Source organism: Gymnoscopelus braueri (assembly GCF_963280865.1).
Source record: "Gymnoscopelus braueri genome assembly, chromosome: 1".
Lineage (NCBI taxonomy): Eukaryota > Metazoa > Chordata > Actinopteri > Myctophiformes > Myctophidae > Gymnoscopelus > Gymnoscopelus braueri.
Genome location: NC_137603.1, coordinates 3,414,840 through 3,439,300, shown reverse-complemented (window position 1 = coordinate 3,439,300; position 24,461 = coordinate 3,414,840). Strand labels below are relative to the sequence as shown.

The 24,461-nt window shown below is 42.3% G+C and overlaps 1 protein-coding gene across 1 annotated transcript in view; it reads left to right on the top strand.

Annotated features, from left to right (window-relative positions):
* Nucleotides 1-24,461, top strand: part of galnt2 (UDP-N-acetyl-alpha-D-galactosamine:polypeptide N-acetylgalactosaminyltransferase 2) — a 77,536-nt gene that overhangs the window by 34,534 nt on the left and 18,541 nt on the right. Inside the window, exons 2-3 of the mRNA XM_080436053.1 lie at nucleotides 8,910-8,994; nucleotides 16,363-16,516. Of these exons, the coding sequence (XP_080292179.1) occupies nucleotides 8,910-8,994; nucleotides 16,363-16,516 (239 nt within the window). The remainder of the gene's footprint in view (nucleotides 1-8,909; nucleotides 8,995-16,362; nucleotides 16,517-24,461) is intronic.

The following is a 24,461-nucleotide window of genomic DNA, read 5'->3' as shown; positions in this document are numbered from 1 at the left end:
GGACTCAAACCTGGGTTGAAGGCCTGGTTCACACAGTGGAGGTTGAGCATGGTGTTCACATCACTGAGCATGGTGTTGTTCACATCACTAATCATATGTTTTACATATTATTATTATTATGATAAGTGAGGGAATAATGTGATGTCATGTGTTTTCAAATGCCAACATCATGATGTCATGTTTATAGACTGTAGGCCGACCCCCAGCCTATAATATGAATCCCCCCTTTCTCTCTTTCTCTGTCTGTCTTTCTCTCTCTTTCTCTCTGTCTCTCGCTCTGTCTTTCTGTCTCTCTCTTTCTCTCTGTCTTTCTCTCTGTCTTTCTGTCTCTCTCTTTCTCTCTGTCTCTCTCTCTGTCTTTATGTCTTTCTTTCTGTCTTTCTGTCTTTCTTTCTCTCTGTCTTTCTTTCTCTCTGTCTTTCTGTCTTTCTGTCTTTCTTTCTGTCTTTCTTTCTCTCTGTCTCTCTGTCTTTCTGTCTTTCTGTCTTTCTTTCTGTCTCTCTGTCTCTCTGTCTCTCTGTCTCTCTGTCTCTCTGTCTTTCTGTCATTCTTTCTGTCTTTCTTTCTCTCCGTCTCTGTCTCTCTGTCTTTCTGTCTGTTTTTCTTTCTCTCTTTCTCTCTGTCTCTCGCTCTGTCTTTCTGTCTCTCTCTTTCTCTCTGTCTCTCTCTCTGTCTTTATGTCTTTTTTTCTGTCTTTCTGTCTTTCTTTCTCTGTCTTTCTTTCTCTCTGTCTTTCTTTCTGTCTTTCTTTCTCTCTGTCTTTCTGTCTTTCTGTCTTTCTTTCTCTCTTTCTCTCTGTCTCTCTCTCTGTCTTTCTGTCTTTCTTTCTCTCTGTCTTTCTTTTTCTCTGTCTCTGTCTCTGTCTTTCTCTCTTTCTCTCTTTCTGTGTTTCTGTCTCTTTCTCTGTCTGTCTTTCTCTCTGTCTTTCACAAAAGAGACGGTTGGGACTGCTTAATTTTCTGGCCGGGCAGGTAAAAATGAGTATCTGGCTTTCGAGAAGGAACAAGATCCAGGGAGCGGGTTCAGTTGAAGCTGAACCCATGGCAAAAGGACTGGTAGCAGCTCGTATCAGAATAGAGTTTGCCTATTATAAAATGATTTCTTGTCTAGAGGATTTTGTTGAGATGTGGGGGCAAGGGGACGTCTTGTGTAGCATTGAGCAGGAGTCACTGGTTTTGTCTCTTTAAGAAAAAAAGAAAAAAAAAATGTAAGTGACACAAATGTAATTTTAGATAAAATGGAGGGTGTCAAAAGAAAGAATGTACTTTTTAAAGTGGCCTCTCACGAAGGAGTAGGAATGTTCTGATGTATGTTTTGAGTGTAAAGGAAGGTTAATAAAGGCTTGGTTAAAGGTCTTTCTCTCTCTTTCTGGCTCTTTCTGTCTCTTTCTGTCTCTTTCTTTGTCTTTCTCTCTTGACTCTCTTTCTGTCTTTCTGTCTTTCTTTCTCTCTGTCTGTCTCTCTGTCTTTCTGTCTGTCTTTCTGTCTTTCTTTCTCTCTGTCTGTCTTTCTGTCTTTCTGTCTTTCTTTCCGTCTTTCTTTCTCTCTGTATCTCTGTCTTTCTGTCTTTCTTTCTGTCTTTCTCTCTTTCTCTCTGTCTCTCTCTCTGTCTTTCTGTCTTTCTTTCTCTCTGTCTTTCTTTCTCTCTGTCTCTGTCTCTGTCTTTCTCTCTTTCTCTCTTTCTCTCTTTCTCTCTTTCTCTCTTTCTGTGTTTCTGTCTCTTTCTCTGTCTGTCTTTCTCTCTGTCTTTCTCTCTTTCTGTCTCTTTCTTTGTCTTTCTTTGTCTTTCTCTCTCTCTTGACTCTTTCTGTCTTTCTCTCGCTTTAGTTTTTTTCTCTTTTTCTGTCTATCTTTCCCTCTCTCTCTCTCTGCTTCATTCCTGTCTCACACACTGCTACAGATATAGACCTATATCACCATACAGCCACACATACGAATGCAATAATATGCAGATGTGAAAACATAAAGTACATGTGTTACATGTAACCACTTACACACATGTTCAACCACAGGAAACTAATGGAGACTGATGGAATGTCTGCTACACACACACACACACACACACACACACACACACACACACACACACACACACACACACACCTCCGATACGCTTACAGAACGTTTTTCTCCTTCTATGGGAAAGAACGTATTTATAGGCATGTCGTTTTTTTTTTACTGTTCCAACCAACCACACACACACACACACACACACACACACACACACACACACACACACACACCTACAGTATGAGGTCACATGTACTGTACTGTGTGTGGTGTCATTAAAGCAACAGTGATGTTTATTCTCAGATGAGATAGAACAGTGGTTCTCAAAGTGGGGTCCGGGGACCTCCAGGGGTCCTTGAGGGAGTTCCAGGGGGTCCCCAGCTAAATGATAGATTAGGAACCAAATGGGTCTGTAACTCTGAGAGTATACAAATGGAACCAAATGGACCTGTTAGGGTCCATTTGGTTCCATTTGTACACTCTCAGAGTTAAATGAACATTGATTTTACAATATGAATTGGGGTCCCAGAGATAGAAATGTCTAAATGGGGGTCCGTAGCCCTAATGCGTGTCAAACCTTTGATGATTGGTTCACTATCGCTTCCAAAGTTCCCATGCTCTGGAGGGGGTCCCATGCTCTGGAGGGGACGGCCACAGTGCTCTTCAGTGCTGGACACGGGCGGCTTTCGCTGGCCGGTGCTTGTAGATCTACGCTTTTCAGCTTAAAGCGGCGATAGCGCCCAGACGGTGGGTCATACTGGGTGACCGTGTGACGCGTTGTGAGCTTGTAGATCTGCTATATTTGGTGAAGAGACTTGGTGTACTGTAGACTGAAAAAGAACGCAAGTGAAGTGCAAGTGACATAGTGATAAATTCCAAATATTATCAAAGTATTCTGAGGCAACCCTGGACTTGCGTCAAGGCACCCTAGGGTGCCACGGCACCCACTTTGAGAAACCCTGTTAATACTATATTCCACAATCTCTGAACGCTATGTAGAGTCTGGAACTACACCTCCCCAAATCCAAGCCAGGAAGCTGTCATCTGTTTGTCATTTCCGTTCACTAAAATATATTTTGAAATATCTTATTTTTGTATTTCCATTTCTGCTGAGCAGCAAAGCTATATATGCTTCAATAGTTTTTTTAACTGAAGTGGGGAGGAGACGCCATATCTGCTTTTTATCGCTTGATCATCAGCAGAGCTTCCGTGCTCCAGACTGTATGACCGGAAGAATTTGAAAATTGTGGGAGGCAACAGTCTGGCCACGCAAGACGACCGCAGTCATAATTGACATTTATGTCATTTGTTCTTGTTCCTCTCCTCTCTTTATTCCTCTCTTTCTGCTCGCTCTCTGTCCCTCTGTCATGTGTTGTGAGTGTTGAAGAAATAATGATAGTATCTGTATCATTTAGAGGTAAGATGTGTGCATTTGAGTGTTTTTACACACTTGCTATGATTGCCAAATTAGTTTTTTTTTAAAGTAGCTAAATGTGTGTTTAAGGTGTTGTTTAAATAAAACCTGTGAGGGTAGTCTGAAAAGTAGGGAAATCTAGCAACAAAATTGCCAAGTTGGCAACGCTGCAGATGAATCATCACTCCATCTCTTTAATCTTTTACACAGCTGTCACTCCTCTCGCTCTCTCTCTCTCTCTACCTCCATCTCTCTCACTCTCTTCCTGACCTCTATCCATCCCCCTCCTCTCTTTCTGCCTCTATCCGTCTCTCTCCATCTATCCCTCTCTCTCTCATCCCCCCATCACTTCTTCCACATCTTCAGCAGAATTAGCTGACCTGTATTTGCTCGACGGGTGAGACCTTAGTGTCAACCCCTGCTCTCTCTCTCACACTTATGCCAGTGTGCCAGTGATCGCCCTCCCCTGTGCCAACGTTGGCACAGGGGAGTTTTTCAGAAAACTTAGGTCAGGATTTAGAAGCCGTTTTTAGAAGAGGCCTCAGTTCTAAATGGGTTAAAAATATAATAAATAGTAGAAAAGATTCCATAGGTGGCTTTTATTTATTTTGATTTGTATTTGTATTTTACTAGAGGTCCGGGAGCCCGGACCTCTAGCCGTGCACGGGGCTCTAGTAGCGTAGAATATATATAAATATTCATATAATATCCATATTCATACGTATATTATTTATATAGATCCACCGTCTCGCTTCCTCGGTCTTTTGTTTTTTCATGAACGTGGTTGCTTGTTTCTCACGCACAATCTGGCAACACTGAGCTGGTTGCTTGTTTCCTCCAACCTGGCAATCCTGACTGAGTGGTGAATCGGTAGTCTTAGAGGCTGCGTTTCGACGCTGGCGTGGGTAATAATGTTTTGTTTGGGATGTGCATGGCACGAAAATGACGGACATATTAGCGTGAGTGTGGTGGGATGGAGACATTACCAAACCGAAACCCAAAGCAACAGCGGGGGTTGAAGCCAAGGGCTCGCGTGTGTTTTTGTTTTGGAGATGGAGAGATTTCAATGGCCGCCGCTTCGTTTTGGCTCGGCTGTGCTCACGCTAAACGGTGCTAAAGGGTTTCCCCGTCCGGTGTGGTCGGTAATGTGGTGAGTCCAGTGTGGTTGGTAATGTGGTGAGTCCGGTGTGGTCGGTAATGTGGTGAGTCCGGTGTGGTCGGTAATGTGGTGAGTCCGGTGTGGTCAGTAATGTGGTGAGTCCGGTGTGGTCGGTAATGTGGTGAGTCCGGTGTGGTGGGTAATGTGGTGAGTCTGGTGTGGTCGGTAATGTGGTGAGTCCGGTGTGGTGGGTAATGTGGTGAGTCTGGTGTGGTCGGTAATGTGGTGAGTCTGGTGTGGTTGGTAATGTGGTGAGTCCGGTGTGGTCGGTAATGTGGTGAGTCCGGTGTGGTCGGTAATGTGGTGAGTCCGGTGTGGTCGGTAATGTGGTGAGTCCGGTGTGGTCGGTAATGTGGTGAGTCCGGTGTGGTTGGTAATGTGGTGAGTCCGGTGTGGTGGGTAATGTGGTGAGTCTGGTGTGGTCGGTAATGTGGTGAGTCCGGTGTGGTCGGTAATGTGGTGAGTCCGGTGTGGTCAGTAATGTGGTGAGTCTGGTGTGGTCGGTAATGTGGTGAGTCTGGTGTGGTCGGTAATGTGGTGAGTCCGGTGTGGTCGGTAATGTGGTGAGTCTGGTGTGGTCGGTAATGTGGTGAGTCCGGTGTGGTCGGTAATGTGGTGAGTCCGGTGTGGTCGGTAATGTGGTGAGTCCGGTGTGGTCGGTAATGTGGTGAGTCCGGTGTGGTCGGTAATGTGGTGAGTCCGGTGTGGTCGGTAATGTGGTGAGTCTGGTGTGGTCGGTAATGTGGTGAGTCCGGTGTGGTCGGTAATGTGGGGAGTCCGGTGTGGTAGGTAATGTGGGGAGTCCGGTGTGGTCGGTAGTGTGGTGAGTCCGGTGTGGTCGGTAGTGTGGTGAGTCCGGTGTGGTCGGTAATGTGGTGAGTCCGGTGTGGTCGGTAATGTGGTGAGTCCGGTGTGGTCGGTAATGTGGTGAGTCCGGTGTGGTTGGTAATGTGGTGAGTCCGGTGTGGTCGGTAATGTGGTGAGTCCGGTGTGGTCGGTAATGTGGTGAGTCCGGTGTGGTTGGTAATGTGGTGAGTCCGGTGTGGTCGGTAATGTGGTGAGTCCGGTGTGGTCGGTAATGTGGTGAGTTTGTGTTGGACGAAATTAATTATGCTCCGAGGAGGGAAATGTGTAGTGAACAATGAAAAGTAGCCTACGCCATGCGTAAATGACTCGCGCACGTTGTGGCTAGTGTTGTAGTGACATGTGATATGTTGTTGTTGTGTTTATCCCCAAACAATGAGATCAGTGGCGTCGGAAACTGGGAGTTTTTCCCTAATGTATAGATAGATGTCTTATGAGTAGTTAGCCATTAATCAGCAGCTGAGCCAAACTAAAAACATGTATTTTTTTATTCATTATTCATATTTATTGTCTTTATGGTTTAGTTAGAACATGCCTAAAACAACCTAAAATAAAATGTACATGGTAACAGCTAAATAAGAGCCATAATCCGATTAATCATTTAGATAACAGCCAACAAGGTGTGTTTGTATTGTTTGCATCTGAGTATATTGTGTGTGTGTGTGTGTGTGTAGCTAGGATGCAGATATGGTTTCAGCAGCACAATCACTCTATTGAGTGTCTCTCTCTCTCTGTCTCTCTCTCTCTCTACCCACCTTGGTGATACTTGTCACAGTTTGTTCATTCTGGAGATCCGGTCAAAAAATGGAACATTTTAGTCTGATGAGGTCTATTGGTTTACGCACGCACGCACGCACGCACGCGCACACACACACACACACACACACACACACACACACACACACACACACACACACACACACACACACACACACACACACACACACACACACACACACACACACACACACACATATTCCTTATTAATAGCAGTAGAATAATCAACTTTGATTTTGGTCGGCCATAATGTTTCTATGGATATTTAAGGGACAATATTATACCATACAGTTAATACAGTATGTATGACTGCAAACTTCCTCCACGTGTGTGATGTCATTACTGTGTAATTCCATTCTGCTTCCTCTGCAGTTCAGCCTTTTTAATAACTTCTCATTTCCATATAATGATGAAAAAAGCCACTGGTTGTGTTGTCTAGACCCATAGAGAGTAGGGCTGTCAACTTTCCTCAGAAATGATATTCGAAATATTGGTCTTAAAAATGTGCAGATATTCGAATATATTTGAATATTATTATTATTAATTTTTTTAAAGAAAAATATATTTTTTTGACAAACTACTAAAAACAATGTATCGAGTGCTCGGATCCAATAAAACGTATCTTTTGTTTGTTTTTGTAACTTCATACATTGTTTTTTGTATTGTCCCTGTCAAATAAACATTATATATATATATATATATATAATATTCGAATATTAATTTTCATATTGGAATATACATATTTTCCCAATATTCGAATAATATTTGAATATTGAATATTCGTTTGACAGCCCTAATAGAGAGAGAGAGTTCCGTCACACTTTGATCTCTCCACAAAGCGAGCCGCTATGGGCTGTAGTTCCACACATTGGAACTTCCTCGTTGAGACAATAGACAGAGCATTTCCGCATTCCATTCTTACAATGGGAGTCTGTGCCAGTGTCATCACTCTCATTCTACATCACGCTGGTCTAGATATCATCTCTGTCGGGTGGAAACCTCATGTCCAAAACTGTTTGCAGTTCAAATTTTAACCCATTAACTCATTCACTGCCTGAATTATTTCTGGCCGCATTTGCCCACTGCCAGAGATTTTTCATTGAAAAAAAAAAGTGCTCAGGAGCCGAGATACATAATTTTTAAGTTTTAAGTTAACAAGGAAGTGGATAGGAGTCTAGATCTTCACAAAATCATATCTCCTTGGTCTTTGGGTCAAATTTAAAATAAATAAATAAATATATATATATATATATATTTTTTAAGTTGGCGTAGATCTACGCGACATGTCACCTTGACATGAAAAAAGTTTGAAAACCACTGATTATAGCAACATAGGTTTTTTAAACAAAAAAAAACTTGTTGTAGGAGACATTTGTAGAATCCCCCAGAAGCAAAGATTTGAGTAAAAAAACATAAACATATATGTCACTTATCTGTGTCATTTTAGATTTCTTTGGTTATTCAAAAATAGCAGATCTACAAGCTCATAGAGCGGCACCATGTTTTTTTTTTTACGTGAAAATGTGTGCAAATCTTTGAATATATATTTGTTTTAAAGCGAAAATGTTTTACTCAAATCTTCTGGGGATTCTACAAATGTCTAAATCCACAGTAAACATATATATTTTTTAAACTCATGTTGCTACATCAGTGGTTCTCAAACTTTTTCCATGCCCACAAAATGATATCTATTTGGCCGCGGACCCCCATCTCAAAATATGTTGTTCCAGGGACCCCCCCAGAAGCAAAGATTTGAGTTAAAGTTGTTTGCTTTAAAACAAGATATATTCAAAGTTCTGAACACCTATTCAGGATTTTTCAAAAAATTGCAGATCTACAAGCTCATAGCGCGGCACTCGGTGCCGCGCTATGAGCTTGTAGATCTGCTATTTTTGAATAGCCAAATAAATCTTAAATATGAGTATGACACAGATGCGTTCCCGGTCTTAATGGGTTAATATCTGAAGTTGTCCCTTATCTGTTGCCCTACCTTGAAAAGGCCATTCTACTAAAGGTTCTCTGAGACGTTCATGAGACGTCCATAAAAAAGGTCTTTTCAGCGTCTGCTGCACGTTATCTCTGCTTTCAAATATGAGATTTCATTTGTTGGCAAGTATCATATTTATAGCTTCCACTTGTTGATAAATCATGTGCGGCCTACTGAAGCACTGCATTGTGGTCATTATCTCCTAATGCCCCCTGATTGTGCACTTATCTTTGATGGACTCCACTTCCCATAAATCACTGGGGTGTACTTGGGAAAACGGGCAATAGAGAAGAACACGGCTGATACACTGACTTCTCTGTCATCGTTTCTCACACTGTGTGTGTGTGTGTGTGTGTGTGTGTGTGTGTGTGTGTGTGTGTGTGTGTGTGTGCGCGCGCGTGTCTCAAGCTTTACTATAAAAACAGGTCAAACACTGGCCAAATTGTCAAATAATATAAGAAAGAGGCAAACATTTTCACAATATTTATCTGTGGAACCGAGTCAAACTAAATGTAATGCCTACATTCCAAGTGCTTGTCAGGGTGGGGGGTCTCCAGTTCAAATATAGGATTAATTTGGGGGGTTTGCGGCCTGAAAAGGTTGAGAACCACTGTCCTACAAACCTGTGTGTGTGTGTGTGTGTGTGTGTGTGTGTGTGTGCGCGCATCTCATTCATTGTGTATTGTGTTCTTCCTCTAGGATGAGTGGAGCTCCAGTGACTCCAGTAGAAGTCAGGCTCACGGCTCTGACGACAAGACACACAGCCTGGAGACGCTGCCGCCAGGTAGGATGGGAAAAAACCAAGACATGACATGTCTCTCTCTCTGTGTGTGTGTGTGTATGCGCTGTGTATGCGCGGCTTGTTTTCATAGACCTGGTTCCTTATTTCTCTCGCAGAATCTGGCAACACTGCTAGTGGCTCCCCATTGGCTTAGACCTGTTGCTTATTTCTCTCGCAGAATCTGGCAACACTGCTAGGCCAGAACGGACGCCGCGCAGCTCGTATGCAGAGGTGTAAAGTAACTAAGTACATCTACTCAAGTACTTTACTTAAATTTGGTCCTATATATTACTCTGTGTCACAGTGATTTAAAAACGACGGCAGGCGTGTGTAGTAGCCATAGAGGCGAGAGGCGTGTCTAGTGCCATAGCTTGGGAGGACGAGACCGCCCGTTCAGAGTATGGGAAAGTCTCCCCATTGGCTTAAAGGACAGCCAATGATTGAAAACGTGTCGAGAATATGTCAAACGCATGGATGACTAGTAGAGTAGGTCAGTCTCTTCTTAGACCACGCGTGCTTTGCAAGCTGGTAAAAACTACGCTACCCACAATGCACCAGGGCATACTCACCATAGATATATATAAACACTAGATGACTCACCCGCGCTGCTGGCCAATGGAGTACGAAGTTGCCACATGGTGGCCATCTTGCGACAGTCAGCTCGCTCATTCATAACATTATGTCTATGGTGCATATACTTTGAAATAATCATAGCGTGCTCAATTTTCATCCGATTTTCAAACGGTTTGGTGTGTTGTAAACACCAAAGATGTAGTTATGATACTGCATACTTAATGTTATTTTCATATGAATTCCATGATTATAATTATAAGTACGCAGTATCATAACTACATCTTTGGTGTTTACAACACACCAAACCGTTTGAAAATCGGATGAAAATTGAGCACGCTATGGTTATTCCAATAGTACATGCACCATAGACATAATGTTATGAATGACTGTCGCAAGATGGCCGCGGTTGAGCTACGCTTGGGACGCCCCCTTGAGCCATCTAGCCTTTCTTTATATATATCTATGATACTCACTACTACCCACCTGGAACGCCACGGACAAAGGACACATGATACACGGAGGAGTCACCTGACACCTGACACCACGGCGCTCTGAACACGATGCCCGGCTAGACGCTTCATTCATCAGGCGTCTAGACACACTTAACGTGTTCCATTAGTGTCTGGTTGTAGCCGGACCGTCATCAATCTCTGCCTTACTGATGCAATGTAGGGGCTCAAACCCTGTGTCTCTGCCTTACTGATGCAATGTAGGGGCTCAAACCCTGTGTCTCTGCCTTACTGATGCTATGTAGGGGCTCAAACCCTGTGTCTCTGCCTTACTGATGCAATGTAGGGGCTCAAACCCTGTGTCTCTGCCTTACTGATGCTATGTAGGGGCTCAAACCCTGTGGAGAAACAATTCAGACACTTACTTTATAAATTTAACAAAAGTAGCTTACTCTGGTATGCTTTTCACAATAACCATTACACATAAATGTCGTTTTTTGACAACTAAACGCTATTTTTAGATGCGAGTGTATGCCCCCAGACGCAGGCACTGGAAATGTACCCTTTTTTGTAAGACTTTATATTAACTCTTTGCCTGCCATGGACGCTTCGAATTCTGCCAAGGCGCAGCCTGCCATGGACGCGTTAACACGTCGAATACTTTTTAAATTGTTTTATAAAAGATCGCGCTGTTCTCTATACATATTATAAACCTTGTTATAAGTTGTCATACATAATTATGAACATTTATAAGTGTTAATCTGATGGCCTCGGCTGTCCACACAACAACGATCTGCAGCTTGAGGGCAGAAAATTGACCCATTACGAACCCCCAAAATGATATGTATTTGGCCGCCGACCCCATCTCAAAATACCTTGTTCCAGGGACCCCCCAGAAGCAAAGATTTCAGTTACAAATGTTTGCTTAAAAAATATATATGTCTAATATATATATATATATATTCAAAGATTTGCACACATTTTCACGATTCAAAAAAAGAGCAGATCTACAAGCTCGTAGCTTGTAGATCTGCTATTTTTGAATAGCCTTAAGTATAAAATAATGGTTTAAGTGGGCTACACGCCGATGCGTTCCCGTTTTTTAATGGGTTAACAAACCAGGCCGTGATGCAGCTGATCCAAGGTGGTCTCAGTGGTACCTATGTTGAACAGTGGTTCTCAAAGTAGGGTCCGGGGGGTCCCTGAAGGGGGGTTCCGGGGGGTCCCCATAGCTAAATCATGGATAGTTAGGAACCAAATGGACCCTTACAGCTCTGTTAAGTCAGAGAGTGTACAAAACATAGACTGTAAAAATAAATGGACGGCGTTCCACATTCACTCCAGAGGGCCACGTTGGGCAGACACCTCTTATCTCCGTATTTTAACTTTTTTCATAAATTAATGCCGTACTTCGCCATTCTATGTCACACAAAAGTAGCAAAAATAGCAAAAATAAACACACTATAGCAATGAGTACTATCAGAATATAGAGATATTTAACACTTATTTTAACCAAAGAAAATCACTTACCCTACCTTAAAAAATGTCTCTGAAATGAACATAAAAGCATTAATTTAGACAGCACTGATGATAGTCAATGAAGCTATCTATGAAATCTATGAACAAATGTCAGGCTCGGATCCAATAAAACATATCTTTTGTTTGTTTTTATAACTTTATACATTGTTTTTTGTATAATTGTCCCTGTCAAATAAACAAAACAAAAAACAAAAAAACGTTTTTTTATTTTATTTATTTTATTCGAATATGAATTTTCATATTCGAATATACATATTTTCCCAATATTCGAAGAATATCCGAATATCGAATATTCGTTTGACAGCCATAATAGACGTTGGTGTGGCTGTGCTTTGCACCCCATGTGTGTTTGATTTAGCGTTCTTGTTTGGGTCCGTCCTGAACCAGAACTTCACGTCTCAACAGCCTGAGACCACAAACGTTGACAGGAGAAAACGAGCCGTTTGATCCGCCGTTTGAAAGTAACCCAAACGAAGGATGGGTTTACACCAAGAGAGACTACACAGTCTAAAACCCTTGTTGTACACACACACACACACACTCACACACACGCTCACGCTCACACTCACACTCACACTCACACTCACACTCACACTCACACATACACATACACACACACACACACACACTGTTTAATGGTGCTTTCATACAAATAGCAGCCTGTCATATGAAAAGTGCTATAATATAAATACAATATAAATACCACTGACTGGATTTGACAGAGAAAAGGGAGGAACAGACGGCGAGAGCAGGAGAGGAGATGAAAGGAAAGATCTGTGAGAAAGAAAGGGGAGTGTGGGATGAAAGAGGGATGAAGTGGTGGAGGACAAGATGGACAGAGGAATGATAACTAGACGCGTCGCAATTATGGGAAATTGCAAAGTGTGGTTGCGACGACGCGGGTCGCCGCCGTGACGCAAGGGATACGGCGGGAGGAGCACCGTCGGAGGCCGCGCGACGTGCGACTCGAATTCGGTGATCTTTCGATTTGCCCCTTTTATCCCGCGTTGCCATGGGTCAAAGTGGAAATGCCAATACATTCCCTCACACTTTTTGGTGAATATATGAAAAATAAATATTGCTTATTTATGTTGTTTGGTTAGGTATTGGTGAAGTCAAAAGAGAACAAGGCAAATGGTGGCTGTTAAACTTCCTGAATTGATGTCGCTTCTCATGTGTAATTCATGTAGACATTTTCGAATTGTATCTTCCTGGAGGCTAAATTAATTCAGTACAACATGAACATTCCAGGGTAATGACGACAAAAAGGGTCATCAAAAAGGCCCTTTATGATAAAGGGGCAATAGACAGTTTGTTGCTAATTGACCAATACACTGTCTAGCAATAATGTTCCCTCACCAGTCAACACTATATGATAGGTGGTGGTATAAGCTATTTTAATGTAATAAATTGCTTATTGATGGTCTCGGCGAAGTAAAAAGAAAACAAGAAAATGGCGGCTATTTATTGTCCTCACTTGATCTCTCTTCTCGGGGAGTACCATAAACGGTCCGGACCGTTTTTGTCCCAATTTTATTTTTATACGTGGGGCCCACGTGGGGCGCTCTAACGAAACTTTGGGATCATCCAAGGAGTCTCTGAGAAGGAGAGGCCGGATGTGGATCCATGTCAAAAATCCTTCCGGTCAGCCGCTCCAATGTTAACTCCTTGACTAAAAGCTTAATATCTCCATTTCTTTTTAACGTGGTGGAAGTGAGCCGTTTTCGATCGGCGATCACTCTGCAATGGAGGATCGCGTTCGAAATATTATTGTTCCAGGCGTTAGTCGGGACCCTCCGCCGTCTCGCACGCACGCTTTGTTTACATGCACTTCCGCGTCGGGGCTTCTACAGCACGAAACGTATCAACGTAAGTGGATGGAAGATTTGCAGGCACTGAACGTACAGTGTTTTAATAAACCTCTGGCACACAATGTGTTAAGACCTGGAACGCATCTGTGTCACTTTAGATTTCTTTGGCTATTCAAAAATAGCAGATATACAAGCTCATAGCGCGGCACTCGGTGCCGCGCTATGAGCTTGTATATCTGCTATTTTTGAAAAATCTTGAATTATTATTATTTATTTTTTTTTTAAACTTAAATTTTTTTTTTAAGTATCGCCTCAGGTCTTGATGGGTTACATTACAGCCTATTTAATCCTCCTTTGTGCATTATCAATTCACTTCCAAACATAGTGAACATTTATACAACATAGCAAAAAGGACAATGACAAACTTTAACCTTTTGAGGCAGTTTGGGAAGTGTGATTGATAGGCTATTGTGATTATTATAGGCATTATAATATGTCGGTAGCGCAGGATAGAGGAGAGTTGGGCCGAGGTACAAAGTGGGCCCGCATGAGAACTGGGTGATGTGATCACACTCTTATGCACGGAACCCAGCAAAAACAAAAAAAAAGAGTCTGTCTATGAGTTCTATTGCGCGTTCAGGTTTGCATACGAGACTGTTCTCGCCAATCCCAGCCAAACTGGGACGTCTGGTCACTATGAGAATAATGCCTTTTGTTTTCGCCCAGAGGCGTGGAAAAGAGATGCTTAACTTGCGCAAGCGGACTGTCCGTGCGCGGCGGCCATTGAGAACAGCTGCATGTATTAATATGGAGCAGAGGAAAAGGAGCATCTGTGCGCTGATGCTCGCACATCCTGTGGGTCTGCTGCCCCGGGGCCACACTTTGTGAATGAGACCCGTTGCGTGTGTGAGACTGAGCTCTGCCCAGAGAGAAATTACCAGCTTCTGCTAATCCTGCACATCATCAAGGATATTAAACACACACACACACACACACACACACACACACACACTGTATTGTCTCACTCACACACACACACACACACACACGCACACACACACACACACACACACACACACACACACACACACACACACACACACACACACACACACACACACACACACACACACACACACGTACATATGCACAGACATACACACATTCCCATTTTGTAGACTAGACGCATACACAACCACACTCTTTCGTTTTTGTTTCTCTCTCATTCACACACACACACACACACACACACACCCTTCTTTGCATACACAAAAGGAAGCTCCGTGTCATTATTGTTTGCGTTGTAAATTGTGCATTAGTTGTGGCGACATAAGTACTTTTCAGATGGTCGACATTTCTTTATTATATATATTTTTTGAGCGGCCTCATGTAATATTGTAATATTTTGAGAAATGGATTTTTGCTTATCATGAGCTGTATGCCATAGTCATTTAGATTAAAATATAAAAAAGGTTTTAAATATTTCACTTTATGTGCAATGAATCGCGAATATATGAAAGTTTCACTTTTTACCAGCTGCAAGCTGGTCTACGAAGAGACTGACCTACTCCATGTGTTCGACATGTGTTCGACATATTTGCGACATGTTTTCAATCATTGGCTGTCCTTTAAGCCAATGGGGATACTTTCCCATACTCTGAACTGGCGGCCTCGTCCTCCCCAGCTATGGTACTAGACTCGCCTCTCGCCTCTATGGCCACTAGACACGCCTGCCGTCGGTTCAAATCACTGACACAGAGTTATATATAGGCAACACTCTGGAAACACTAGTAGCGGCTCCCCATTGGCTTAGACCTGTCTAAGCCAATGGGGAGCCAATAGCCAGATTGTGTTACCAGATTCTGCGAGACAAATCAGCAACCAGGTCTATGAAAACAAGCCGCGCATACACGGCACAAACACACACATACACAGAGATAGGAGAAAATAAAGCATGCAGCTGGTATAATATGACTGTTAGTCATCATTACTTGTTGAATTATATTACAGAAGAAAATGAACTTTTCCACGATATTCTAATTGTTTTAGAAGGATCTGTATGAAGGGTAATAAAATGAATAATACAAATGTTGAGAGCGCTGAACCAATCATATGTGATTGGTGTGTGTGTGTGTGTGTGTTTAGTTAAAGGTTCTATGACATTCATTTTCACATTTTTTTTTATTTTTGGGCGGTGAAACCGCCCCTATATGTGAGGTTTGGACATTGCCACCCATTGCACCCCCCCAACCCTGCGCTGTGATTGGCCACCATTGTAGCCCCCTAACCCTGCACCGTGATTGGCCAATCACAGTCTATTCAGGACTGTGATTGGCTAGTGAAACATGACACATGTGCATAGCCCTATAAATAGGACTATGCACTTAAAAAAAACACATTTATGTTTTTTTTAAGTTAGGGGTGTACAATGGTTGGTCCACAATATTACTTTTTTTTAAGTGAACTTCCAAGTGGGCGGTGTGGTCACATGACCACTGTGACCACACCGCCCACTTCACACTGGGTGTGATTTTTTAAATGTTTTTTGACCTCAATTACACCCCAACATTCAGTGGATTTTCTGTGATCTGGGGTTTTCTGAATAATTAGGTTGAAAAGTAATCTGTGATTGCCCCTTGAAGAGTGAAGTCACAGGCCATTAATCCCGCCCACTCTCCTCCTCGCCCCTCCCCTCCCCTCCTCTATCCTTTCCTTTGGGGGGGGGGGCGGAGCAGAGGTGATGATTGACATGCAAAATCCCTCAACAGCGACACCCGCAGGCAAAGATTTCTTTTTTCATTGCAGTTGAAAAGGCTTTAGAAATGTGAGAGAAAAACACCTGCAATGGCTCACTGGAGTGGAATTTTCAGTTAAAACTTTTTATACACGTTTTAAGGACAACGACAAAGACTTTTAATGTGTTGTAAAACTGAATGTTATGAAACCTTTTAAGGTGCGATGTACCAATCATATGTGATTGTGTGTGTGTGTGTGTTTAGGTAAGGTGCGGTGGCAGGACTTTGACCAGGACCTGTATATTGGAGCCACGGTGGTCCGACCGGGCCAGGACCCCTACTCCAGGAACAAGTTCAACCAGGTGGAGAGTGACAAGCTGCACATGGACCGAGCCGTGCCCGACACCCGACACGACCAGTACGTAGTGGGAACTCCTTATATGGTCATGTCTGAGTCATACTGAGCTCTATATATGGTCATGTCTGAGTCATAGTGAGCTCTATATATGGTCATGTCTGAGTCATAGTGAGCTCTATATATGGTCATGTCTGAGTCATAGTGAGCTCTATATATGGTCATGTCTGAGTCATAGTGAGCTCTATATATGGTCATGTCTGAGTCATAGTGAGCTCTATATATGGTCATGTCTGAGTCATAGTGAGCTCTATATATGGTCATGTCTGAGTCATAGTGAGCTCTATATATGGTCATGTCTGAGTCATAGTGAGCTCTATATATGGTCATGTCTGAGTCATAGTGAAACTTGGGCTCATGACACCAATCATGATCTGTAAGTCGTTGCTGTCGGGCATAAACAGTGGTGGAAAAAGTACTCAAATTCTTTACTTAAGTAAAAGTACCAATACTGCAATATAAAAATACTCTGTTACAAGTAAAAGTCCAGTATAAAAAATTTACTTGAGTAAAAGTACAAAAGTATTGGCATCAAAATGTACTTAAAGTACCAAAAGTAAAAGTACTAAATATTTGAAAATAGCAGATCTACAAGCTCACATGCGACGCGTTGTGAGCTTGTAGATCTGCTATTTTCAAATAGCCTAGGTATAAAATAGGGTTAAAGTGGTTAATGTATGTTTCATAATATCATAATTTATATCTGCAAAGTAACTAGTAACTATAGTTTGCATGTAAATGTAGTGGAGTAAAAGTACAATATTTGCCTCTGAGATATAGTGGAGTAAAAGTATTGGAAATTGTAAATACTCAAGTAAAGTACTGTCAGCACGCACATTAAAGCCATTCATTTAGAGCAGCCCTGATAAGGCTCAGCCAGATGCAGAGCTCCACACAGAGCTCACAGACCACACAGACCACATAGAGCTCACAGACCACACAGACCACATAGAGCTCACAGACCACACAGACCACATAGAGCTCACAGACCACACAGACCACAGACATAAATATATAGATGCCAGCATTGGCTACTGAGGGCCATACGTCAATGTCAACACGCCCCCCCCCCCCCCCCCCCCCCCCATGTCCAGGCCAGGAAACTTGACATAACTCACTGCAGTGTTGATTTAGATTTAGTTTTAGTCATATTTTAGTCACCTGAAATGTTTTAGTGTTAGTCTAGTTTTAGTTGACTAAATATCATAAGATTATACTCGACTAAATCTACAGTTGATTTAGTCGACTAAAATGTATGTTGGCGGTGCCTTGATGGCGTCGTAATGCCTGATTTTACACTTTGTTGCATGCTGAAAATAGCAGATCTACAAGCTCACAACGCGTCGCGGCTTGTAGATCTGCTATTTTCAGAGCGCAACACCCGAGTGCAACGAAACATAAAATTACTTTTTTAGTCATTTCATGATATTTTTTTAAAGACCTTTTTTAAGTCTTAGTTTTAGTCATCATAGCTTAGTTTTTAAGAAATCAAAAAATGACACAGATTCTTTCAAGGTCTAAATGGGTTAAATGTCTATTTTTTAGGGCATGGCTGCCTGTGGAAGAAAGAGCTCTTGTACTCGGAACTCGTTGCTGATCAGAACGTATCGATTTGGAGCTAATTGTTTGTTTTCCCTTTTGTTTGAATTAGCAGTTTAAAAGCATTCAAACTGTTCTTTTTGCATTGAACAGCGATCTCCCTCCTCAATAGTGTTCTGTCTGTCTGTCTGTCTGTCTGTCTGTCTGTCTGTCTGTCTGTCTAGCTAATCTGGTAAACCACTGGACCGATCAGCACTTAAGTGTGTCTGTTTTCTAAGCAGACCGGATGCCATCATGCATCAGATGAAAGACTTGAGACTCCAACTGGATTAGGCAAAAAAATTACTTGTGAGCATGTCATCAGTGAGTTGCCAGATTTTTTGAGAGAAATAAGCAACCTGGTCTAGGAAAACAAGCCCAAAAGAAGCGACTATAGGTCAAACCTACTCTATATGCATTTGCTATTTTAGAAAGATCTTGAGATAAAACAAAACATTTTCAGATGACGGTTAGGGACAAATACATATTAATTTGGGGGTCCATGACATGAAGATCTTTGAGAACCACTGGTTTAAATTAACTCTCTGCCTGCCAAAAACGTTTATAAACGTTGGTTTTTGTTTTTATCAAAAAAAAAACAAAAAAAATCTAAAATAATTAAAAAATTTGGGGGGTTTTCAGTTTTTCCGTTCTTCACAAAGAACCAGGTGATAACATTTTCCAAAAAGTTGCTGCTCCATTCATTTTAATGTTAAACTGAGAAATAAATAACATTTTCCTATGTTTTACCATGTAAACTGCTGGTAGTTTTTGAGTACTATTTTTGAAAAACCCTGGCAGTTTAAGAGTTTAAAGAAAAATGTGGAAGCAAGCCCAAATAAGCAGTTACACTTCAGAAACGAGCCCTAAAAAACGCAACCCGTAATTACCAATATTTACAAGCAACTTTACCGAAAAACAAGCCCAAAGTCGCTTATAATAAGCGGACATGGCAACACTGCATGTCATTGAGCTACTCCAAAGCTGCCTGTAGCAGAGGAGCTTCTTGTGCTGGAACTATTTGACTGTGAAAACGCTATAGAAAATCAGCTCATCCACCACAACATTCCCCACACTAACCCACCATGACACTTAAAGTAGGAACACACTTTACTAATTACCTAATTAGTTTGCATTTGTAATTCTGATAACTTTATGGTCACAAGCAGTCACTGTACAGGCTAGGGAATGAATTAATGAATGTATGAATTCCTCTCCTCTCCTCTCCTCTCCTCTCCTCTCCTCTCCTCTCCTCTCCTCTCCAATTCCTCTCCAATTCCTCTCCTCTCTCTCCAATTCCTCTCCTCTCCTCTCCTCTCCTCTCCTCTCCTCTCCTCTCCTCTCCTCTCCTCTCCAATTCCTCTCCTCCTCTCGAATTCCCCCCCTCCTCTCCCCTCTCCACACTCTCCTCTCCTCTCCACACTCTCCTCTCCACACTCTCCTCTCCAAACTCTCTTCTCCAAACTCTCCTCTCCTCTCCTCTCCTCTCCTCTCCTCTCCTCTCCTCTCCTCTCCTCTCCCCTCCCCTCCGCTCCTCTCCACACTCTCCTCTCCTCTCCTCTCAGCCATGTTCCTCAAATTTATGTCAACAGAGGATTTGTGTCGTTTCACACACACACACACACACACACACACACACACACACACACACACACACACACGTCTGTAGCTGCAGTGTTCTAATCTCATGGGATTTGTCCCTACAGTCTGTCAATCACAGCTGCAGTAGAGCATTGGCGTGTGTGTGTGTGTGTGTGTGTGTGTGTGTGTGTGTGTGTGTGTGTGTGTGTGTGTGTGAGCATGTACAGTACTGAATGTAACGTGTTGTATTCATATATTCTGAACACACGTAGCTAGAAGTGTTAGCTAGTAGGGACGACATGGAAGTTGCATTACTACGGTGAAAAAGTAACATAACAGCCCCTTCCCCCAACAGAACACATCCAAGATGTTTTTTTTATTGGACTGGCCTCCTGCTGTTTCACAGTGAATTTACAATGTAGGCATTTATCAGACTCTCTTTATGCAGAGGGACTTACAGTAAGCAAGGTAAAAAGCAAGCTGGGAACCCATCGCCAAATAAAAAGGAAAAACAGCGCCCTCTGCTGTTTTTTACTCTTTCACTTGACTCTGGGGGGAGCAAAATGGAGCACCCGTGCGCAAGGAAACCAGGGTTTTTGGTCTGCCCTCAGCGCTCCACTTCCGTTGGTGCGCTTATGTTATGCTCGACATGGAGCTGGTTACTTGTTTCTCTCACAGAATCTGGCAACACCGAGGACAAGCTTCACGTCGTTCTGCATGAACGGCAGCTCATAAGGGACATTCAGTGCATGTTTGAGTGTCAGTACACTGCAAAATGAGGATTAGTGGAAAAAAAACGAACTTTGGAGCTGCTAAAATAGGCGATTTTCATTTATACACATTACTCCAATATGCCAGGGGAAGGGGTCTCCACAATGGACAACAGGGGCTTCTCTGGAAAAATTCAACGGCCCTTTGTATGTTGGTGAGTGATTAGCGACACATCAAAGCAAACATCTAAAATGACTGGAATTCTCCTTTAAATGAGTTTCGGTTTGTTTTCAGTGGGAAGCGAGAGCAGACAGTAAATCCCGCCCACTACATTTGATTGGGTAAAGCGCGGCCGGCTTCCTGATCTGATGGCACGCCCACTTGTAGGTCAGTGCGTACGCGTTATGACGAACCCCCCCCGACAGATTCAAGCGGACAGCAGAATCTGTTCTTGAGAGATTAGGTAAAAAGTCAAAACAAATCAATTTTTTTTTTTTGCATAAGACTGCATGGTCGTCAAGGAGATATGTAGGGCAATTATTCTTGCATAATCGTTTCCATGTTGAAAAATGTTCACACATTTTCAAATAATAAAAAAAAAGCAGAAATAGCTGATCTACAAGCTTACAACGCGTCACGAAGCTCCTCTGCTACAGGCAGCTTTGGAGTAGCTCACCAATGACATGCAGTGTTGCCATGTCCGCTTATTATGAGCGCCTTTTCAAAAATAGCAGATCTACAAGCTCATAGCTCATATCATCATTTATCATTGCCTGAGTGCTAATTCTCCAGCTATTTCATGGGACAATGGCTATACAGGGAGGATAGATTGGCCATTATATTAATTGAAAATGATGATGATTATGATGATGAGACGTTGGATTAGCCTACTTCGTGGACACACAATGCTCGTGCGGTGAGTATCGTACAGTAGGCCTGCTCCAACAGAAATGACAGGCTTAACTTTTTTCTAATCATTCTAGCTATTTATTATATTTTAATCCTATAGTTGAAGCAAAAGGATACGGCCGTGTGCGCGGCCGTGTGCGCGGCCGTGTGCGCATTATTGTTTTAATGAACATTAGGCCTAAATACAAAATCTATAGTAGTCCATAGACTCCATAAGGTAACCGGAAGACTCGCCCCCAAAACACACTCGCCCCCATTCTTTACCACCGGATTTGCGTATATTACCGCCGGATTTGCCCCGGGGTGACTGTGTTTTGGGGCGAGTGTTTTGATATTCTTGCGTCGGTGCGCCACGATAAACAAGGAAGTGCAGTGGATCAAATAGAATGACTTTTCGGTTATTGCATCGTCTCTTTCTCACTTCAAATGTTTTCAAAAACATTCTTGAGAGCAACGTTTAGTTGTAAATGACATGGTGTGTTTGTTTACATGGCTGTCATGTTGGATAAAGCATAAAACCAAGCAGCGCAGGTTGACATGAGCAGGTGTTCTGAGTCTCTGATTAGACAGGTTGATATGAGCAGGTGCTCTGAGTCTCTGATTAGACAGGTTGATATGAGCAGGTGTTCTGAGTCTCTGATTAGACAGGTTGATATGAGCAGGTGTTCTGAGTCTCTGATTAGACAGGTTGATATGAGCAGGTGTTCTGAGTCTCTGATTAGACAGCGGTCCGTTATAGAGCTCATCGGTCATTATCCAGAAATAATGACTGATGACTCACCAATCAGAATCGAGCATTCAACCATGCCGTGTAGTAAGTACAGATAACCTTGTGCCCGTGCCCTAAGCACTCTGCAGTGCAGTTGTTATCTCTATAATTTCTCAAATGATTTAAGCATGTACATGTTCATGGGACATCAAGCCTCTGGCTATTTTTTAGCACCATAGTTGCCGTCTGTCGGTGTCGGCACCTTTTTTGTTTTTCACACCTTCCAACCGACTGATCTCCAGACTTCATTGGACTGCCAGTCTGTAGTAATCTGAAGTAGCCTCGTCTGTTTGGTGAGTCTGCAGTTCTGACTGCAGTGGAGAGTTTGTTCCACTGTCTGGGAGCCAGGAGGGAGACGAGTCTGGGACGTGTGGAGCGCTGTCAACTATTCCTCTTTCCAGACCAGACCAGTGGAAAAGTCATCAATACTGCCTTTGAATTTGTGTCCCCTCACCGAAGATAGCCGATCTACAAGCACCGCCATGCTTTGTGAGCTTGTAGCTTGTAGACTATTTTCGGCAAGTGACCAGTGGTGTAAAGTAACTAAGTACATTTACTCAAGTACTGCACTTAAGTACAATTTTGAGGTATTTTTACTTTACTGGAGTGTTTCCAATTTTCAGTACTTTTACTTCTACTCTACTACATCTCAGAGACAAATATTGTACTTTTACTCCACTACAATTATTAGAAAACCGTAGTTACCAGTTACTTTGTAGATTTTGATCATTGATAAACATACATTAACCACTTAAGCCCAACATACATTTCAGCCATTTGAAAATAGCAGATCTACAAGCTCACAATGACTCATTGTGAGCTTGTAGATGGGCTATTTTCAAAAGATTTTATACATTTGAAAACTTCTGAAATGGGACATTCTGCATAATGACTACTTTCTGCTTTTGGTACTTTTAAGCACATTTTGATACCAATACTTTTGTACTTTTACTCAACTACATTTTGAATTCCTGACTTTTTCTGGTAACAGAGTATTTGTACATTGCAGTATTGATACTTTTACTTAAGTAAAAAAAAACGAGTACCTTTTCCACCACGAAATGTAAGCGACACTGGTGCCAGTCCCCGCTAACCTCCTCCATGTTGTTGTGGTTTAGATTTAAGCAGAAGTGGACAGAGTAGGCGGGCTGCTTGTTAAATCCTAATGTGATGTTAGATTGGACGTAGCTGCTCTCTCACAGTGGGTATTTTCCCCACAAAACGCTGCGTATTGCCTCATCCACATTCAGCCTCTGTGCCCATGTGCAAACGCAACGTTTGGCTCAGGAAATAAATAGGTCAACTGGCTGCATCAAGTATATGTGGGCACTTTACCACATGGAGAAGTAGCTCTTACACTCTCTAACTCCAGGTGTGTGTGTGTGTGTGTGTGTGTGTGTGTGTGTGTGTGTGTGTGTGTGTGTGTGTGTGTGTGTGTGTGTGTGTGTGTGTGTGTGTGTGTGTGTGTGTGTGTGTGTGTGTGTGTGTGTGTGTGTGGGCTTTCACCGACTAGTATAACCACTAGTGCTGCACGATTAATCAAAAAAAGATCGTGATCTCGATTCAGACACCTATGCAATCTCGATTTTAAATTATGACGATTTTTCTTTTCAATAAAAATATGCTTAATATTTTTATATTTACAAGAGAATTGTGTGAGAATCGTGATCTCAATTCTTATGGAGGAAAATCGTGATTCACATCTGAGCAAGAATCGTGCAGCACTAATAACCACTAGTCGACTTTGTTGGTACTAGTCGAATAGTTGAAAAAACAAACAAACAAAAAAACGTTATTTTGTAATTTGTTTTAATGCCATAGTAATGGCCCATCTTACTATTATTATTATCCTCCTGACTTTATTTTTTATCAAAAGGGGGTCAAAAGTATGCCCAATAAAAGCCTATTATTGGGCAACGGGGATCCTTGGAGACGCTGCTGTGGTGCTGTGCTGCTGTGCCAGAAGCGCTTCCCTTAAAACGCCATAAAAATAAGGGCAGGAGGATAATAATAATAGTAACATAGTAGTAGGATGGCATTAAAACAATGCCCCCCCTAAAAATTTTTTTTTTTATGTAAATTTCGACTAATCGACTACTACTTGGTCAAATGAGTCGACTAGTAAAAATCATTAGTTGTAAATGCCCTAGTGTGTGTGTGTGTGTGTGTGTGTGTGTGTGTGTGTGTGTGTGTGTGTGTGTGTGTGTGTGTGTGTGTGTGTGTGTGTGTGTGTGTGTGTGTGTGTGTGTGTGTGTGTGTGTGATATCAGTGGTTCTCAACCAGTGGTCCTTGAGGGGGTTCCAGGTGGTCCCCAGCTAAATGATGGAGAGTTGGTAACCAAATGGACCCTTATAGATCTTTAACTCTTGAGAGTGTAAAATGGACCCTTACGGGTGTGTG